Source organism: Anoplophora glabripennis, unplaced genomic scaffold (genome assembly GCF_000390285.2).
Source record: "Anoplophora glabripennis isolate ALB-LARVAE unplaced genomic scaffold, Agla_2.0 scaffold252, whole genome shotgun sequence".
NCBI lineage: Eukaryota > Metazoa > Arthropoda > Insecta > Coleoptera > Cerambycidae > Anoplophora > Anoplophora glabripennis.
Window position 1 is genome coordinate 447,678 of NW_019416370.1, and position 17,417 is coordinate 465,094.

At 36.7% G+C, this 17,417-nt stretch overlaps 5 protein-coding genes across 5 annotated transcripts in view; 1 reads left to right on the top strand and 4 right to left on the bottom strand.

Annotated features, from left to right (window-relative positions):
* LOC108910415 (juvenile hormone epoxide hydrolase 1) overlaps positions 1 to 1,188 on the bottom strand; it is a 3,519-nt gene extending 2,331 nt beyond the window's left edge. Inside the window, exons 1-3 of the mRNA XM_018715003.2 lie at positions 992 to 1,188; positions 519 to 894; positions 100 to 465 (exon numbers count right to left, since the gene is read on the bottom strand). Of these exons, the coding sequence (XP_018570519.1) occupies positions 100 to 465; positions 519 to 894; positions 992 to 1,177 (928 nt within the window). The 5' untranslated portion in view covers positions 1,178 to 1,188. The remainder of the gene's footprint in view (positions 1 to 99; positions 466 to 518; positions 895 to 991) is intronic.
* Positions 1,189 to 2,876: 1,688 nt separating this feature from the next.
* LOC108910399 (juvenile hormone epoxide hydrolase 1) lies at positions 2,877 to 4,859 on the bottom strand. Its single transcript, XM_018714985.1, has 5 exons — positions 4,618 to 4,859; positions 4,077 to 4,452; positions 3,474 to 3,839; positions 3,180 to 3,414; positions 2,877 to 3,122 (listed from the first exon to the last, which is right to left on the bottom strand). Exons 1-5 carry the CDS (start codon positions 4,804 to 4,806, stop codon positions 2,921 to 2,923), a joined length of 1,368 nt encoding a protein of 455 aa, XP_018570501.1. The 5' UTR covers positions 4,807 to 4,859; the 3' UTR covers positions 2,877 to 2,920.
* A 4,182-nt stretch (positions 4,860 to 9,041) lies between these two features.
* Positions 9,042 to 11,015, bottom strand: LOC108910413 (juvenile hormone epoxide hydrolase 1-like). Its single transcript, XM_018715000.1, has 5 exons — positions 10,750 to 11,015; positions 10,085 to 10,454; positions 9,661 to 10,026; positions 9,347 to 9,581; positions 9,042 to 9,287 (listed from the first exon to the last, which is right to left on the bottom strand). The coding sequence occupies exons 1-5, from the start codon at positions 10,939 to 10,941 to the stop codon at positions 9,065 to 9,067; spliced, it is 1,386 nt and encodes a 461-aa protein (XP_018570516.1). The 5' UTR covers positions 10,942 to 11,015; the 3' UTR covers positions 9,042 to 9,064.
* Positions 11,016 to 11,423: 408 nt separating this feature from the next.
* Positions 11,424 to 16,114, top strand: LOC108910452. The gene is made up of 8 exons (XM_018715053.1): positions 11,424 to 11,651; positions 11,708 to 11,942; positions 11,994 to 12,218; positions 12,269 to 12,363; positions 12,419 to 12,644; positions 12,698 to 13,981; positions 14,387 to 14,619; positions 15,458 to 16,114. Exons 1-8 carry the CDS (start codon positions 11,644 to 11,646, stop codon positions 15,624 to 15,626), a joined length of 2,475 nt encoding a protein of 824 aa, XP_018570569.1. The 5' UTR covers positions 11,424 to 11,643; the 3' UTR covers positions 15,627 to 16,114.
* A 141-nt stretch (positions 16,115 to 16,255) lies between these two features.
* Positions 16,256 to 16,898, bottom strand: LOC108910429 (50S ribosomal protein L27). Its single transcript, XM_018715020.1, has 3 exons — positions 16,771 to 16,898; positions 16,557 to 16,720; positions 16,256 to 16,506 (listed from the first exon to the last, which is right to left on the bottom strand). The coding sequence occupies exons 1-3, from the start codon at positions 16,829 to 16,831 to the stop codon at positions 16,303 to 16,305; spliced, it is 429 nt and encodes a 142-aa protein (XP_018570536.1). The 5' UTR covers positions 16,832 to 16,898; the 3' UTR covers positions 16,256 to 16,302.
* Positions 16,899 to 17,417: the final 519 nt, after the last annotated feature.

A 17,417-nucleotide genomic window follows, 5' to 3' on the forward strand; every position in this document is an offset into this window, starting at 1 on the left:
TACCGCTATTATTATTATTATTATTATTATTATTATTATTATTATTATTATTATTATTATTATTAATTAATCATTATCATTATTATTATGCGTACATACCAACAGTATCGGGTTTTGTAGCCTGAAGGTGCATATAGCCAAGTTCCAGCATCATAGCAGACATCTTTTCCGCTAGGGGGTGCACTTTATCTTCCAACTCCCTGCTGACGATCAGGGGAGGGTAAAAACTACCCAAGAACAGCTTCACGCCGGACAGGGGGGTGGTGATAAGGCACATATTAGAATGTACCGCCATTATTTTGTCAGGGAAAAGGGAGGCCATATTCTGGACTATAGCTGCGCCCCAATCGCCCCCTTGGAGGTAGTACTTCTCGTAACCAAGTCGCGCCATGAAGTTCTTGAAGACGATGGCCATTTGGGCGGAACCTAAGCCTGGCCTGGTGGCTGCTTCCGAGAAACCATATCCTGTAAAGAAAACATAAAATCTTTCTTATTAGATAAAAAATTGGTTAACTTAACTGGCAAGGACGGTGCTATAACCTCAAAAACGAAACTCCTCCCCTTCTGTGGGGTGGTGAGGAGAGGGATGATCTCGTAGAACTCCCTGACTGAACCTGGCCAACCATGGAGCAACAGTAAGGGCAACACCTTCACCCCCTTGGTTTCCTTTGGTTTGACATGCAAATAGTGGATTTTCAACCCCTGTACGCTGACTGTGAACTGGGGGTACTGGTTGAGGAACTTCTCCCTCTCCCTCCAGTTGTATTTCGTTCGCCAGAAGTCGATGATGTTCTTCAGGTGTTTGGAGTTTATCCCGTAATGCTGCTTGGCACCTTCTAGGGGTTCTTGGAAAGGCAAGGCGTTGGCTAACCTCTGCTGCAGATCTTTGAGCACCTGTAGAAAGTTTCAAGTCAATTCCTTTCTTCTATTATTATTAAATGATGTTTAAAAATAACTATATTTTTTAATTTTTATTTTTGTGATCACATACCCCATCAGACACGTTGATCTTGAAGGGCCTGATCTCCTTGTCTTCGTTGGAAGGGTCCCCAGGACCCCACCAGGTATTTTCTAGCGGAGGTAGGGTCGGTACCTCGTACAGAAATTTCACTTGTCGGTAAACTACTATCGAGAAAACAGCAGTTAACACTACCAGTGCGACACTGGTCTTGCCCATCTTCGGAAGTGTTTGATTCCCAACTGAGACTGAGGCGGCGTTTCGCTTATGGGTACATGATAATGTGCGTAACCTTCATGCGTTGTATCTAATTGTAGAATCCGAAATCCAAGCGGCGGAAATTTCCTACCTAGGCTTATATTTATAAAAAGTGCGTTTCGTTTTTGATATATAAGCTGATTCGTTTCGGTTTCAGTTGACGGGGTATTTCATAGGAATTGTGTAATATTTTGATTATATTAAATGCATTTTAAAATATATTTTAATTATATTTAAAAACATAGTGATGCTAAGAATACCTTAAACAGTCCATATTTTTTGCCATATTTTTTTTTGTAGATGGGGATTCTAAGAAGACATGTTTTTTTGAAATTTTACTTACAATTAATTTACTGTAAAGGATATATCCTGTTGCATATCACTAAAATGGATTATTCCGAACAAAAACGGATTTTAATTTTCTACTGTTGCAGTTTTAAATGTAATAAATCTAAATCTTATTGGACTTTTGAATTAAGTATTATTACTAGTAAATATTAAATATTTATACTAGTAAATCACCTATATGCTTACGTATCACTTTGTATACAGGGTGTTCTTTAAGTACGTTCCGATAATGAACGACAGAGAGGATTTTGTTTCCAAATATGTAGTTCGTATGTACATATTTATAATATTTCAAATATATTGTTTTATTATCTTTATAAGTTTGGGATCCTGCACAAATATCCAATTGGAGTCTAGTTTTATCTGCTGGTCCTTGGTGAGAAAATACGAACTAATCCTGTTTATTTAAAAAAATATTCCAAGTGACTCGTATAAATAGTTGTAATTCATATTTGAACTGTCGGTCGGTACGAGTCACAGTGATAAGATAAAACAAAAAATGATTGTCAACAATATTGGGAATGACTTGCAATACAAATAAATCGAATTTTCGTTTACGTAGGAAGTCATTTTATTATTATTGATTATTTTCTGTGAAAAACAACCTAATTCTATTTGATATGTTACATAAAAAATCAAATACGATTCATTAAGTTTTTAAAATTATGTGATAGCTGTTTTCTTATTTATTTCAAGGGTCAACATAATAGTTTTGTGTGTTGTAGGTTATCAAAAAACCTATATGCTTTAGAAAAAAATCTATCAATTACTGACAAAAAATAAGGTGTGTCATTTACCTAATATTTTCAAATCGACCTAGTTTGGCTTCGAAGCTTAATTCTTTTTGATACTTGCTCAATCTTGAAAATTTACCGGCGTGTTCGTGTCTTTTTGTGACACCTTGTATAAGATCTGATTTTTCGACAAGCATTTTCATTTCATGGTCAGTAAACAAAGATATTGTGTGCTACTTTGATTTGTGAAATACACTTTTAAAGAGCAACCAAAGAAACAATTCAGTTTAGCTGCTTATTGGAGGGCGTCATTAATCGTTTATTTCTTAGTTCATTTCACTCTTTAAAATTTTGAAATATGGCTTTGAAACACAGAAAAATAGTTTTGAGACGTTTTTTCTACTTTCTATTAAAAAAACGAGGTACGAATCACCCTGTGTAAAAAGTGCCTGCTGTTTGGTTTTTGTATTAAGCATATTTATATAAGAGGTGCTCAGTGGCGTATTTTGATTAAAAAATGGCACTGGTACTAAGTTTCTGCTTTTTTAATTGTGTGGGGATTATATCAATAAAAGATAAACAAGTAAATATGTATTTGAGTAAAAAAAATACAAATTTCAGTCTATTTCAGTTTTTCGACTTTATCAACAAATATGTAAACGTCTTCCCCTAGTGTTTCTGGTACTTCAAAAGCCGCAAAGTGTCCGCCGTCGTATTCAGCGGAATGAACAAGCTTTTTGTATTTAACTTCTAGGATAGAGTCGGGTTGGTATGCCAGTTCATAGGAAAACTTCGCGCAACCTGCAGGAACTTCCACAGGAATTCTAGAAGAAGTGCAATTAGTTAATAAGATTGCAAGAATTTCTGGAATTACTACTCACTTGTCTACTTGCAATCCGAATTGCGCCTTGTTCAACGTTTCAGAATACAGTCTCATCGACGTCGTGATAGATCTTGTCACCCAGTATATCATCACGTTGTCCAAGAGGTTAGTCAAAGAGTATTTCTTAGTGAGACCGCCGTCTTCCAAGTCTTTCCAAGCGGGATTAGTCCAGGTGGTGAATTTTTCCAAGATGTATGCCGCCAAACCCACTGGACTCTCCCGTAGAGCAACGCCTGTAAATTTTTAAAGAAAAAAATGATGCTTCCTTTCTATATCTGTCGACAACACCTACCAATTGTATCTGGCTTCGTCGCTTGCAGATGCAGATACCCGGTTTCAAGGACCAAATATAAATACTTTTCCGATAAGGGGTACAATTTGTGTTCGCTCTCTTCACTGATGACAAGGGAGGGGAAGTAACTTCCAATTATCGTTTTCAGCTGTGCTAAGGGAGTCAGGGTCGAGCACATGTTGGAATGTACCCCTATAATATTTTTCGGGAACAGCGTAGCGATGTGTTGTACTATGACACCTCCCCAGTCACCTCCTTGGATATAGTACTTTTCGTAGCCCAGTCGCTTCATGAAGTTCTTGAAGACGACGGCCATTTGGATAGCACCCAATCCGGGCCGAACTGCTGCCTCTGAGAAACCATAACCTGTGGACAATAAGACCTATGCTTATCGGCTGTTATTGCCGATCTTTGGGAAACAACCTCTCAAAGATGTTAAGGGTCCTACCAGGCTATTTGGGTAATGATGATGATGCCTATGTTCGGACGGTACAAAAGTGAGCATTAAAAATTGATTTCATTTTGATTCTGCAAAGATGGTGATGAATTCATAGCTAAAGACGATGAGAAACATTTTAAAATGTGAAGAATAAGAGTACTTAACTGGAAGAGAAGGCGCTATGACTTCAAAAACAAAATCCCTGCCCTTCTGTGGCTTCGTGAGCAGAGGAAGCAACTCGTAGAACTCTCTGACTGACCCAGGCCACCCGTGGAGGAGTAACAAGGGTAAAACTTTCAACCCTTTGGTTTCCTTCGGCTTGACGTGCAAGTAGTGGATTTTCAACCCTTGTACGCTGACTGTGAACTGGGGGTACTGGTTCAGGAACTTTTCTCTCTCCCTCCAGTTGTATTTGGTGCGCCAGAAATCGACTATGTCCTTCAAAAGGTTGGTGTTTATACCGTAATTTTGCTTCACGCCTTCTAGCGGTGGTTGAAATGGTAACGCGTTCGATAGTCTTTGCTGAAGATCTTTGAGCACCTAAAAAGATGTTATCAGCGTAAAGGCGACGTCACGATTTTGATTAAGTCTTTAGTAAACTACGATTGAAAAATGAATTTGATACTGACATTACGTTGCTATTTTTGAGTTTAAGAAATTTAGATTGTAATTACTTGCATTTTTACACACACTATCATTACTTACATTGTCAGAAACACTGATCTTGAACGGCCTTATCTCGGTGTCCTCTTTGGACGGTTCCCTAGGGCCCCACCAGGTGTCCTCCAGGTTAGGCAAGGGCGGTATTTCATAAAGGACGTTCACTACCTTCCTGTATATCACGGCGGCGACAATAGCGAATATCACCGCGGTTACTATACGGCACTTACCCATTTGATTGCGAGGAGAACCGACACGTATATCACCGTGTCTAAATGTGTACTATTCGTAGCTCCCTCCTCCGGCAAGTCCAATCCTTGGCCTTTAATTCAATGATGATAAGTTATTAGGGAGCCAGCGGCGTACCTTACAATTTTTATTTTTAAATCAATTAATTTTAAGTTACATATTTTACCTTGTAAAATGTATGGAATAATAAAGTGCCACTGGAATTCTGCCTCAGTATTTTTATTAATTACTTATGTTTCTACTTCTACTAACAAAAGTAAATTAAACACTGTGAGTTTCTTCTTAAAAACCTTTAACTTGTTTTTTTATTAAACACTTTCAATATACTTATGTTTATTTCAATGTTTTTGAATCGTAGTTTTCTTCCAATAATAATTATTAATAATCATTAAATGCAGTATTTTAATTAAATAAATAGTAAATAAGGAATTTAACCGAAAAAATCTTAAAAAACAAGCTTTAATTTAAAGATACAGAACCGTTCTTCCTATTAATTTATCACTTCAACATTAGGTATCTGCTAATAATAAAATTTCTACACAGACTTATAACTAGGTACAGGGTGATTCACTATATTTTGACCCCCCTTTAACTTTTTTATTTTAAGACTTATAAAAAAATGTGAAATACAAAAGTTGTACGATTTTTTATAAAATTTTCGAATATGATAGTAAAAAAACAAATGAAGATCAAACAAAATGGCCGCGGATGTTAACATTGTTAATTTAAATGGAACACCCTGTATATTTTTACACATTTGGATAGAACGTTCCCTGTCGAGCACAGTCATATATGGTTTGTTGGGTCCATATTGTTTTTCTACTATCATTTTCGAACACTTCATAAAAAATCGTGCAACTTTTGTATTTCACATTTTTTATAACTTTTAAAACAAAAAAGTTAAAGGGAGGGGTCAAAATATAGTGAATCACCCTGTACATTAAAAAAAAAGAATCGTCAAAGTAAACTAAAGCCTTAAAAACTTAAAATAAATAAATCATGAGCTCGTAGAGAAACCACTTTAACTGCTCAGTTATTTGTAGAGAAACGAATTGAACGCATGAACGAAACGAACTCCAGTCAAGAACTTAAGACGCGCGTGATTTTTAAATTTCTCGATTTCTCGATTTCTCGACACTTTTTTCTCGTCTCGAGTAAGGCCAGATTTCCCGGGAATTCTCGCTTCGAGAAGTCTCGACCAGAAACCCTAATAAGTACGTAATCGGGAAAGATCTTCAATTGTTTTCTGAGAGTAGAATTTAAAACTTCTTCGTCTGATCTAACGTTAACCACTGTGGGTATTGTTGAAATATAAATTAAAGCTCATTATTCATTATTACCGATTATCTTCTATGAGGAATAAATCGGGTTCTATTAGAGATTTTGAATCAAAAATAAAATACTTATTTTATTGTAATAGTTACTAATGTTTTGTTAAATTATATAGTACGAATTGCGAGCTGATGGGAGATATTTTTATTTCTTATTTTAGAAATAAGAAAGGGTCCAATTTCTCACGATCCTTTTATTTTTGAAAAAGACTACAGGTTTCGCGGTCAAACTTTACACCTCATTTTGAATTCAAGAAGTTTATACTGTCTATCTTGTGACTGTACTTGTTTGTAGTTACAAAGTTTATTATAGAGTGATAAGATTCCACAGGGATTAAGTAGGTAATAGTTAATTTTGTTTTTATCATTGGTCGTATCCAATTTTACAAATAGCGCATAAGATTACCAATTCCTAGTGAACTTACGGTTAATATTTAAACAAAGATAATTCAAAATTATATTTTGCTGTTCTCAGTTGATGTAATATTAAAAGATATGTCTATGGACCTTAATTATTTTTTAATTGCAGTGAAATCATAAATATATAGAATTAGATTAATAGAGGATGACTTGGCAAAATACGGAATGGATTACTTGCGTTTTTACATACACCATCATTACTTACATAGTCAGAAACAGATTTTGAATGGCCTTATCTCAGTATCCGCTTTGGACGGTTCTTTAGGGCCGCACCAGGTGTCCTCCAGGTTAGGCAAGGGCGGAATCTCGTAAAGCACGCTCACTACTTTTCTGTATATAGGGTGTCTCATAATTAGTGTCCAATAATTTATCACTTGATGAAAAAATAATTTTTTTTTAATATTTCTGAAATGGGTTGAAGGAAAATTATGAATTTTGACATCGTGAACGCTCATTCAAGTTGAAATAGTTTATAATAAAATTTTTTAAAAATTTTAGTCAGGGGCGTCTCAATTGGGGGGGGCATCGGCTAAAATTTGCCCCAAGTTTTTTGCTTGGCGAAATATTCAAATTCAGAGGCACATATGATAAACCTCATTTCCTCTACAATAAAGGTACTCTTTATTTCCCCCTTAGGAAGCATACCTTACAAATTTTATTTTTAAATTAAGTATTAGATACTTTATATAAAATGTTTATTAAACCATTCGTTGTTTTTAGCGGCAAATTTTGATTAAGTACATGAATACTTTACATTGAATCAGCTTTGGCTTTATGTTTATTTCGAGGGTACACTATATTTATTAGAAAAGTTAACACATTTTCAAAAGTAATGTATAGTACATTATAAAGATTTTCCTAATATTTTTTCTGTTCTCTACAGGACTCAAGAAAAGAGCCAGAGATTCCAATATTGTCTTCGTATCATTGTGGTAACTCAGTATGTAGTAATAGTGATTTTTTCAACCGGAAAATTATTATATTTTCAATAATATATCAAAATATCCTCTTCCCAGTTCGTAAGCTCTCTGAATATGAATTAGGTACATATAAACAAGTAAATATTTATTTTAGTAAAAAAATTACAAAGTTCAGTCTTTTTCAACCGTTCGATTTTATCAACGAATATATAGACGCCTTCTCCTAAATGTAAAAAAATGCTATTTGGATGTTGGATGTAATATTTTGAAAATGTAATGAAGATGTACGGTTTTCATTTAAAAATTATTATCATCATAAAGAAATTATGTTATTAATATATAATGAAGGCAAATGAGGATGCAATATTGAATTAATTTGGTCATAAAAATAACTGAAGGTCATGTTTTCAATGTTATTTAAAATATGTAATATCGGCATCTTGCTAATTGTCACTAATTTAAGAAATTTAGAACTTTGGTCCACTATCTTGTGATTTTGTAAGCACTTGTTTGTTACAAAATTTATTCTAGAATGATAAGATTACACAAAAATTAGGTAACTGTCATTTTTGCTTACTGTGGACCTTGTCTTTATAATTTTTATTATACCGGGTGAGGCATTTATCTTGAGACACAATAATATCTCCGTTGGACTCGATTATTTCGAAAAAAATTGTAGGACACCGGGGGAGGGGGGAGGGTTGAAAGGTCCATATAACGACTTCCTGTCTAGGCCGGAAGTTGTGTTTTTAGACCGGAAGTTGTTTTTTTTTAATGGAAGCACCAATTTTTCACCACGGATTTCGATTGAAAAACGAAAAAAAATTTTTGTTATTTTTTCGATTCAACCCATATTTTGGCCAGTTTTACAATAAAATATGAAATACTACGTCCACGTCGTAGTAGTCCTGGGTAGTGCTAAAAGTAGTTGAGAATTATACAGTTTTTCGATCTTAAAATGAGCTTGATATCTGATTTTGTCTTGAGGTTATCATATCCTGTAAAACTTCTAGCTCTTGTAATTTCCAAGGTCAAAAAAGAGGGTCCCATTTAAAATTTTGAATTTGATCTTCAAACGACCTTGACCAAGTTCAAGGTCATTTTCAAGGTCATGCCAAGATAGCCGCCATTCCGCCCTACAACTTTTGTAAGAAACATTTTTTTAAAAAGTGATCCCGAGGTACTCCATTGTCTCAAAATTCTTGTTTTTTTCTGTTTTTTTATGGCCAAAATATGGGTTAAATCCAAAAATAATAACAAAAAGTTTTTTTTTCGTTTTTCAATCGAAATCCGTGATCGATATGGATGTTTCCATTAAAAAAATCAATCAACTTTCATTACTTTTAATATTTAAAGAACCTGTATATCACCGCAGCCAAATGTTTACTATTGTAGCTTCGTCGAGGAGCTAGAGTCCATGGCTTACTCGTTTGTCGTTTACAAATCCAGTAGCGCGTAGTTGATGATACAGGGGCCAGTGTCATATCATACAAAGTTACTTTTAGGGTGGCTTATTAAAAATTATTATTTACTAAAATTATTTATTTGGTATTACATCAATATTTAAAACTTTTATCTTGTTCCTTTATTGTCGCCGCTTATCTTTTCTACTTTCTCTACGAATAAATATAAGTCTTTCGCTAAAATTTTTGGTTCTTCCGCTGCTGCAAAATGTCCGCCTTCGTAGTCGGCCAAGTGGACCAGATTCGGAAATTTCTGCCTCAATACCGTCTCTGGTTGGTACACCACTTCGTGTGAGAACCTTGCGCACCCGCTTGGAACCGGTGTGGGTATTCTACGGAGAAAATAACAAGATTTCTGCAATAATGTCACGCGTCATCACGAGGTACTCACTGTGGCAACTTCAAAGAGTTGTACCTCTCATTGAAAGATTCAGCATAGATACGCATCGAGCTGGTGATACATCCGGTTACCCAGTAGATCATGACGTTGTCCAGGAGGTCCTCCAGCTTGAATTTTTGGGTCAAACCGGCGTCGTCCAGGTTCTTCCAGTGGGGGTTCGTGAAAATAGAGTACTTCTCCATCAAATAAGCCGCTAGACCAACGGGACTGTCTCTTAGAGCGACGCCTAAAATTGAATCACAGAAAAGTTATATAGAAAATCCCATTCCGGGGGAAGAAATGCTATTTCTTAGTTTTATACAGACCTATAGTATCCGGTTTCGTCGCCTGGATGTGCATATAACCCGTCTCTTCGATCCACCTCATGTATTTCTCCGACAGCGGGTAGACTTTATCGCGGATATCATCCTCGACTATCAACCATGGGAAGAAGCTCCCTACCATTAGCTTAAGATGTGCTAACGGGGTGTTCACGAAGCAGAAATTGGAATGCGTTCCCAAAATCTTATGGGGGTACAGAGTAGCCATGGCGGCTACCACCTGGCTGCCCCAGTCACCACCGTGGAGGTAGTACCTGTGGAAGCCCAGACGCTCCATCAGATTCTTGAAGATGACGGCTATTTCCATGGGGTTGAGTCCCGGTCTGACGGCCGCTGCGGAAAATGCATAGCCTGGAAATTGGAAATGAATGTATCCGTGAAGTTTTTTAACAGATGTTTGCATTTTTACCTGGCAATGAAGGCGCTACAACTTCGAAAACGAAGTCTCCCGTGGGGTTTGTAAGGAGAGGTATAATATCGTAAAATTCCCGCGCTGAACTAGGCCATCCGTGCAAAATGAACAAGGGCAAGACCTTTACGCCTTTGGTTACTTTCGGTTTTACGTGTATATAGTGAATTTTCAAGCCTTGTATGCTTGTGGTGTACTGCGGGAATATGTTGAGAAGTTTTTCGCGCTGTCTCCAATCGTATTTGGTCTGCCAAAAGTCGATGATGTTTCTTAGATGGTTTGTGTTGATTCCGTACTGTTGCTGGACCCCTTCTAGTGCCGGTTGAAAGGGCAAGGCCTGGCTGAGCCGCCAGTTTAAGTCAGTAAGGACCTAAAAATATTTCTACAGGAAATATGGTGTCCCAATATAAGATTTTAAACTTATAACCCCCTAAAATTTGAGTTACGTCCGGCACTGTAACATTACTTTATATTATTTATTATTTACACTTAAATAATAACTCTTATCGCCATTGTAAGGTCTAGATGATTATTAACTGCACCTATGTTTAATGTAAGTAACTTAGAACTGATAGACAGTAAAATACCTGCTTTCGCAATTAATGTAAAACTAAAAAATCGACAGAAAATCCTCTTCTTATTAAAAAAAGCAAAAAAATACTCACTGTTTGCGACACGTTTATGGTAAACGGTTTGATATCGGTGTCCTCATTAGCGTACGGTTTTCCGGGACCCCACCAAAGCTCATCTTTTATGAGCGGTAGTTGCGGAGTAGAAAAAAAAAAATTCTTAACACGCGCGAAGAAAGACGCCGACAACCAAGCGATAAGTACGACGATAAGTATTTTCCCCCACATTTATAATTCAAATTGTGCTGCTTGCAGTACACATTACCCGAATAAGAATGATTACAAAAGTGATATAAATACTCTATATCGCTGACAGAGGGGAAAAATACACGTGTAAACCGGTTTTGGGTTGTTTTATTTCTATGTCGTAAATATTCATTATTGCAACTATTTCAATACGGGTGGTATGCGGTTTCCTTGATTTATGTTGAAAAATAAACCAGGTACGTTTATTGAATTCAAATATTAATCATATTCAAGGAATATATTATTACAAATATCAAAATATTTCTTTCACATTTCAGGGATTTTTTGTTCAATTTAATTTACCAAATAAACATAGATCTAAGTAGATGAAGATAAGACATATACGACTGCACAGTGCGGAAAACAGCAGACTTTACGCAAATTGCAGTTTTTGTTACCTCCAATCTGTGGAATAAAAATATGGATTTATTCCCTGTAGGATAGATTACTTATATTAATCCGATACAGTGGTCGCGTATAGCGGGTTGCAGCGTCTGTTGGTATCATGGAAAGTAAAAACTTAAGTCTCTGTGGTTGGTACTTAATGACATTTCTCCGATTTGTCACTGACAGTAAACTGTTTTAAGGTTAGGTAACTCGCAAATAAACATGAAGTATAAAAGCAAATATTTGCCTTAGTATAAATCAAATATTCTTTAAGGTCTGTACCTTGAAAACTTCACCATGGCAAAGTAAGTATTCCAAGTTGACTTGAAATTATCACTCGTAATTTTTGTTTTTGTTGAAGGGAAACTATGATAATTTTTGTGTATGATACGCAAATGGTCCAGAAGGAAGAGGACGACCCAGCCTCTGCTATACTATACTTCCACCCAACTTGGGTGTCTGACCAGCAAAAGGCAGCTCTGTGCGGTCAGATTATAGGCACCATACATTGCGTTAAAAATATTTTTTCAAGTCCGGAGATAGTGTCTCTTCAGAGCGGAAAGTTCTTTGTTATAGAAAATGGTAGATACTTACTGGTAATGGAAAACAGAAATGTCGTATTCAGTACGTTAATAGTTTGATTTTAGGCTGCGGGAACAGATAGAAACATTAACGATTGGTTGTTGAAACATAGAGCTAAGACGTTGTACTCGTTACTTAATTTCTTCCATAAAGATTTCGAATCACTGGCGAGTCTTTATAAAGGTGATAGTCTTTCTGCGAAGCTTTATCACATCTTCGAGACTTATTTGAAAATGATCGTTTTCGGGGGGAATATATTTTCACATGTTCCGTCGCTTGTTTTGCCAAAGGTTAGTTATTAAGTTATTAAAATTTAAAATTATTGTGGATGTTATTTCAGAGCGCAAGCAATGTTTTTATGGAGGCTGTTCATATTCTTCAGTGTTGTCAAGAGTTTAGCTATGTTTTGGGGGGTTGTATATTGTACCACAATAAGTAAGTACACTTTGTTATAGATTTAAATTAAAAACCGTCAAACGATATATTTTAGGGTAGTTGCTACGCAAGTTGGTTCAGATTTGTCGAAACGTCTAGTACTTACGGATCCGTACAGAATAAAATGCCCGGCAGAAATAGCCGAGGTCTCTTACGATTTACCGTTAGGCGTTCAGCTTCTGCAGGTTTATATTTCGAATAAGGAATATTGCAACTTGTTACAGTCTTCGTTAAGGAATAGAAACATTTATCAGTATTTGAGCAATAAAAGTATTAAAAAGGTGAGTCGTATTAATGTTATGTGTAAATTTAATATCATTTTTACTAATTGTAGGGTTATGGTAAAAACACGCAGCTGTTACAAGACACTCCCATAGTATCCGCTATGAAACGAGATCAATCTCTGATATTCACGGCCGTCCCGGAGGAGGGTTCCGACCATTCCGCCTCGTCTACGAACCCGCCCTTTGTGCCGGCGACAAAAAAAGTCAGACCCAAATTCCTTAATTTGAAAAGCATAAGCATAGATTCAAGTATAGAAATAAAAACCGCCAAACCGGCTCCTGTGACGCCTTTCTGTGGCCAAACTAGCGTGTGTTCCACTCCTATGACGGAACTGAAGAAGTTTATCCACCAGAACCCACTTTTGATTTGCCGAAATAAAGACGGAATAACCGAAAGTACAAACAAGACTGAGGTTGAGCTGGAGGTTGACGGAAAATGTGCCTCGAGTGATAAAACCGAGATCGTTTTAAGAAAATCCACGCCGTACGTGAACATAACCTCCAATTTGTATGTCAATAAGAAACATTCCAGTTTAATCAACATAAACGATATCGTCAACAGTATTTCGCAAGACGCTGAGCAGTATTTTAGTATTAGGAACAAGGGTCTGATTCAGTTAGATTTGTCTCCGATAAGGTCCTCGATGAAGGGAGAGAAATTATTCAAAACTATAACCGATCCAACGTTTCCAGTATTTAAAGCCGACGGCACGATCGTATCGCATCCTTATTATAACGAATACGTGAAAGTTAACCTGGAGTTGGTTCGGTTGGATCTGAAACAAAAAGAATTCAAAAACGGCTGCTTCGATGACTTCGATTCCTGTTGGATGAATGGTACAAAAAAGACGACTGAAACTAACAAGGAACGGTCGAAATCAGACAACTCCGAGACTGACGTATTAAATAAGCTTCCCAAAGTGCCAACGAGACATAACAAGGAACACAGAAAATCCTTGACGCTTCCGTTGAAATCATTCAGCATAGATTCCGTACAAACGCCCAGTGAACCGTTGACGAAGAGGTATTCGTCGGGGGTGCAACTCACTCCTCTCCTGTCGAAACTGAGTATGCTGGCATTCGAGGAACGGTCGAGCGGTTTCTGCAGCAGGGAAACTACCCCTTGCGATTACAGGGGGCTGACTCCTACACAACAAAATTACTCGTTTCCCTACAATAAATATAAGACTGGTAGGGATATATGCAATGCCAAGAACGAGAACGATTCCTCGTTGCAGAGGTGCGTTTTGTTTGTTTGCGGACAGCAAGACGTCGTTTTGACTATGTTGTTGACGGAGGACTGTGGCGAAGAACCTAGCACGGTGCGGAAGTTGGTAAGTGAAAGGGATCTAATCCCAAAATAATCCAATTTAAGGTGTTTTTTAGTGATTTCAGCATATTGCAACATATTTAAAAATGTTATTCTATTTCTTCAAAATAACTTCAAATTCTAAATGTTCAGTGTTCTAAATCGATATGTCTGGCACATACTCGACCAATGTTCGTAGTTGGGGCATCAAAAATAATTGGGTCATTCGTTGATTGTCTCACCTATGGCGTACCGATGAGGACTAATAAGTCCAAAGCCGGTATATGTCTGGTGGGTATGGTTGACGAATGATCCTAACTGTTTACTAGATATTGCCGGCTAATTATCAAATAATTTTCGAGTTTCAGTTAAAATTAAGATTTATGCAGAAAATATCTGTCATTCTTGTATGTAATCGAATTATTTTTAGTGGGAAATTTGCACGGAACAGTTGGGTAAACTGGGGAAGCAATTAAATTATTGTATGGAATCTCAGTCGGGGGCAAATCTGCACGAAAGCGAACCCTACAGTTACCTCTGCCTAGACTCGGCCTGGGACACCGTGAAACGGGGCGGGCCTTGGGGTGCCAACGATTTGGGAGCGTTGAATGCCCTGCACAGAGATTTTGATGAAGTTCACAGTTTGATGGAGATTATGATGAGGTTTGTACATCCCAGATTTTTTAATTATTTGTTTGAACAGATAATTTTTTATTTTTTGCATTCGATTCATTTTTATACGGAAAATTGTAAAGCGGGGAAAGAAATTTAGTAATATCAATTTAAAAATTAAAAAATTGGCGAATTTGTTGTTTGTCAATGTCGGAAGTGACAAATCCGTCATTTTTAATGTTATTCCCCGTAAAAGTAACCATGAAACTAGACTTTGTTCTCTTAAAATGTATACTGTGCGCTTTGGGCGTCATCTTCATCATTTCCTGCATCGTCGAACTGATATACACCATGAGAGAAGTGCTACCGAGGCATATCTTCAGATCGTTCGAGATAAACATGGGTTACCAGGTGATCTTCCTAACGGGTACCGTGCCCGTCCTGGTAGGGATCTTCATCGAAGCCAAAGAGCCCATCATCCACTTCTTGATCCTGGTGCCGTATTCCATGATTGTCGATTGCGTATGGTTGGGATTCGTCGCGTCCGACTACGTCCAATTCGTTCGCCTAAAGAAGTGGCCGGTCGTCGGTTTTTTGATTTGGAAGATTTTACTGTGCGTTTGCTGCATATACTTCGCTAGCCAGTTGCTGAGAAAAATCGTCAGGCTGAAGAAGAGGGAGAGGGAGGAGAGCGATTTTGAGAAGACCTACGCTTTCCGGAGATTCGGTATTGACCTTTTTTTATACAGAGTGTATCGAAAATTGTAACGAGTTAAACAGTTGAACATTTTTTTAGTATTTGGCACTTAATTCGGTTTGTTTAACAGCGGCGGCATAGACGAAAGTTTAAATGTGGTAAAATTTGTATAATTCGAATGAATTTTTTCAGAGGTGGTGACAGTGTGATCTACGGCTATCACTGCGGGCCGTCTGAAGTTTTTTACCATGAATCGGCAAGTACCAATGCTGGATTACCTCCTCCCGCCGATCCGATGGGTCTGGTACAATTAAAGGCCAAAAGACGACTCGAGCGTGATCATGCCATCATATTACTTTAATAACAAAATATTGCTCTTGATATTAAGTCCCATCTCAATACAAATTGTGGTTTTCAGTTTTACGGGCTTTAAATAAGTTAATATATGTATGAGGTCATACTGAGTGTTTTAATATGACAAAATTCGACCTCTTATTTAGTAATTCAGTTCACCGAGATTGAATCTACGATTATAAAATTGTTTTTAATGTTACCTCTTTTTGTAGCCTCCCTTAACCGAAGGTATAAAAAAAATTATTGCAGCTGTTACGTTAATATCGTTGTTCTAAACATATTGTGATGTACTTAGAAACCATCTCATTTATATTCAGTGTAGTTGAGTATATATGTCGTGCCAAAATTTGATTCTGATAAATTATTCGGAGATATATATGTACTATTTACACAAACTTTTGTCCAATGTTAGATCTCATTCCGTTCCATTTCTTTTTTATTAAGGAAAATGTTCTATTTATGTCTACAACGTTTGTTATATTTTTCAGCAATAGATACGATACGAAATAGTTTTATTTTTGTTTTTATTTCAACCTCTACGATTAAAAATTTCACGCCAATAACAAAAATTGACATATAAAGTTGAACTGGGTTCTATTCTAGTTCGTTGTGTGAAAAGAAATAATCTAGTCTCCATGACATTAAAAAATAATTTACTTAATAATAAACTACAGTTCGGATATTTAAATTTGATCTATTAAATTGAATTTTTGGTGCTGGGATTGCGGAATAACGTTAAAATACTTTTTATAGAATTCCGTGCCTTTCCTGTGACCGTGACATCTTTGAATCCAAGTGTGATCCCAGTTAGGATCCACTTTTTCACAGGTAACGGATACTTTACCAGGGACTATGGCAAATAAGGTTCCGTTTCGCCCTAGTCCAACCTGAAACGGTAGAAAAATTACGCGCAATCATTAACGACAAGGATATTTACATTTAAGCCTGGATGAAACCGCAAATTACGTTGAAGGACGAGTATATATCCTGCCTCCACGTGGTGACCGTCTTGAACTTTCCATCCCCTGTGTTTTGGTCTTACTTTGGTACTGGTGTTTTTAGTGCTTCCGCCAGCCTTTTTACTTGCAAGTCTTGTTGTGTCTAGAATACAAAAACATTAGTTAATCAGCCATTAGGATGAAAAAACTTACTTGTTAAGACGTGTGCTTTATTGAGAAAACCATTTTTAATCGAATTTAAGCAAGAAATCATTTTTGTGTTACAGTTAGAAAACCTAACCTTTAAAATTGACAGTACAGAATAGCAGACCACAGAGAGGGAGATAGTTTGGGTACTATCTGTCTCTCGCGCACGGCATATGATTGGCTAATGCAATTCCTTCCTTAACGATTAAAAAGAGAGAGCAAGTACCCAAACTTGCCCTCTTTCTCTCCAGTTTTTAAAAGTCAATGTCCTAGATAAATGATACTAAAGATAGGAAACGAACAGATTTCGTGGTCATTAACAGCGCTAACTTTTAACACTTTCTCCAACTTCTATTGCTTTCCTTTTCTAGGAATTGTCGGTAATACAGTGAGTTAAATTACCTGTAGCCGGTAAAAGATGCAAGCGCCATCTAGTTGTACGCTCTACAACTATATACCTAGCTACTCAATATTTGTTTTAGGTATTCTGCCGCCGCTAAATTTAAAATTACATAACAAATCTCACCCTACACAGATCACTCAGAAATTGATTTTGTAAAATAATTTTCACGTAGATAATTTTTTTTGTCACCATGAGAAAATAAGTACATTTGATAAAAAGCATTAAAATCACTCAAGCATTAAAGACACTT

Coding starts and splice junctions, on each gene's coding strand:
- LOC108910399 (XM_018714985.1), bottom strand. CDS start 4,806: ATGGGTAAGTGCCGTATAGTAACCGCGGTGATATTCGCTATTGTCGCC. Junction 4,453..4,617: donor AGATCAGTGTTTCTGACAAT/GTAAGTAATGAT, acceptor ACATCTTTTTAG/GTGCTCAAAGATCTTCAGCA. Junction 3,123..3,179: donor TTCGGATTGCAAGTAGACAA/GTGAGTAGTAAT, acceptor CACTTCTTCTAG/AATTCCTGTGGAAGTTCCTG.
- LOC108910413 (XM_018715000.1), bottom strand. CDS start 10,941: ATGTGGGGGAAAATACTTATCGTCGTACTTATCGCTTGGTTGTCGGCG. Junction 10,455..10,749: donor CCATAAACGTGTCGCAAACA/GTGAGTATTTTT, acceptor AAATATTTTTAG/GTCCTTACTGACTTAAACTG. Junction 9,288..9,346: donor AACTCTTTGAAGTTGCCACA/GTGAGTACCTCG, acceptor TTTTCTCCGTAG/AATACCCACACCGGTTCCAA.
- LOC108910452 (XM_018715053.1), top strand. Junction 12,219..12,268: donor CGTCGCTTGTTTTGCCAAAG/GTTAGTTATTAA, acceptor ATGTTATTTCAG/AGCGCAAGCAATGTTTTTAT. Junction 12,645..12,697: donor GCAATAAAAGTATTAAAAAG/GTGAGTCGTATT, acceptor TACTAATTGTAG/GGTTATGGTAAAAACACGCA.
- LOC108910429 (XM_018715020.1), bottom strand. CDS start 16,831: ATGATTTCTTGCTTAAATTCGATTAAAAATGGTTTTCTCAATAAAGCA. Junction 16,721..16,770: donor TAAAGCACACGTCTTAACAA/GTAAGTTTTTTC, acceptor TTTGTATTCTAG/ACACAACAAGACTTGCAAGT. Junction 16,507..16,556: donor GGTTTCATCCAGGCTTAAAT/GTAAATATCCTT, acceptor CTACCGTTTCAG/GTTGGACTAGGGCGAAACGG.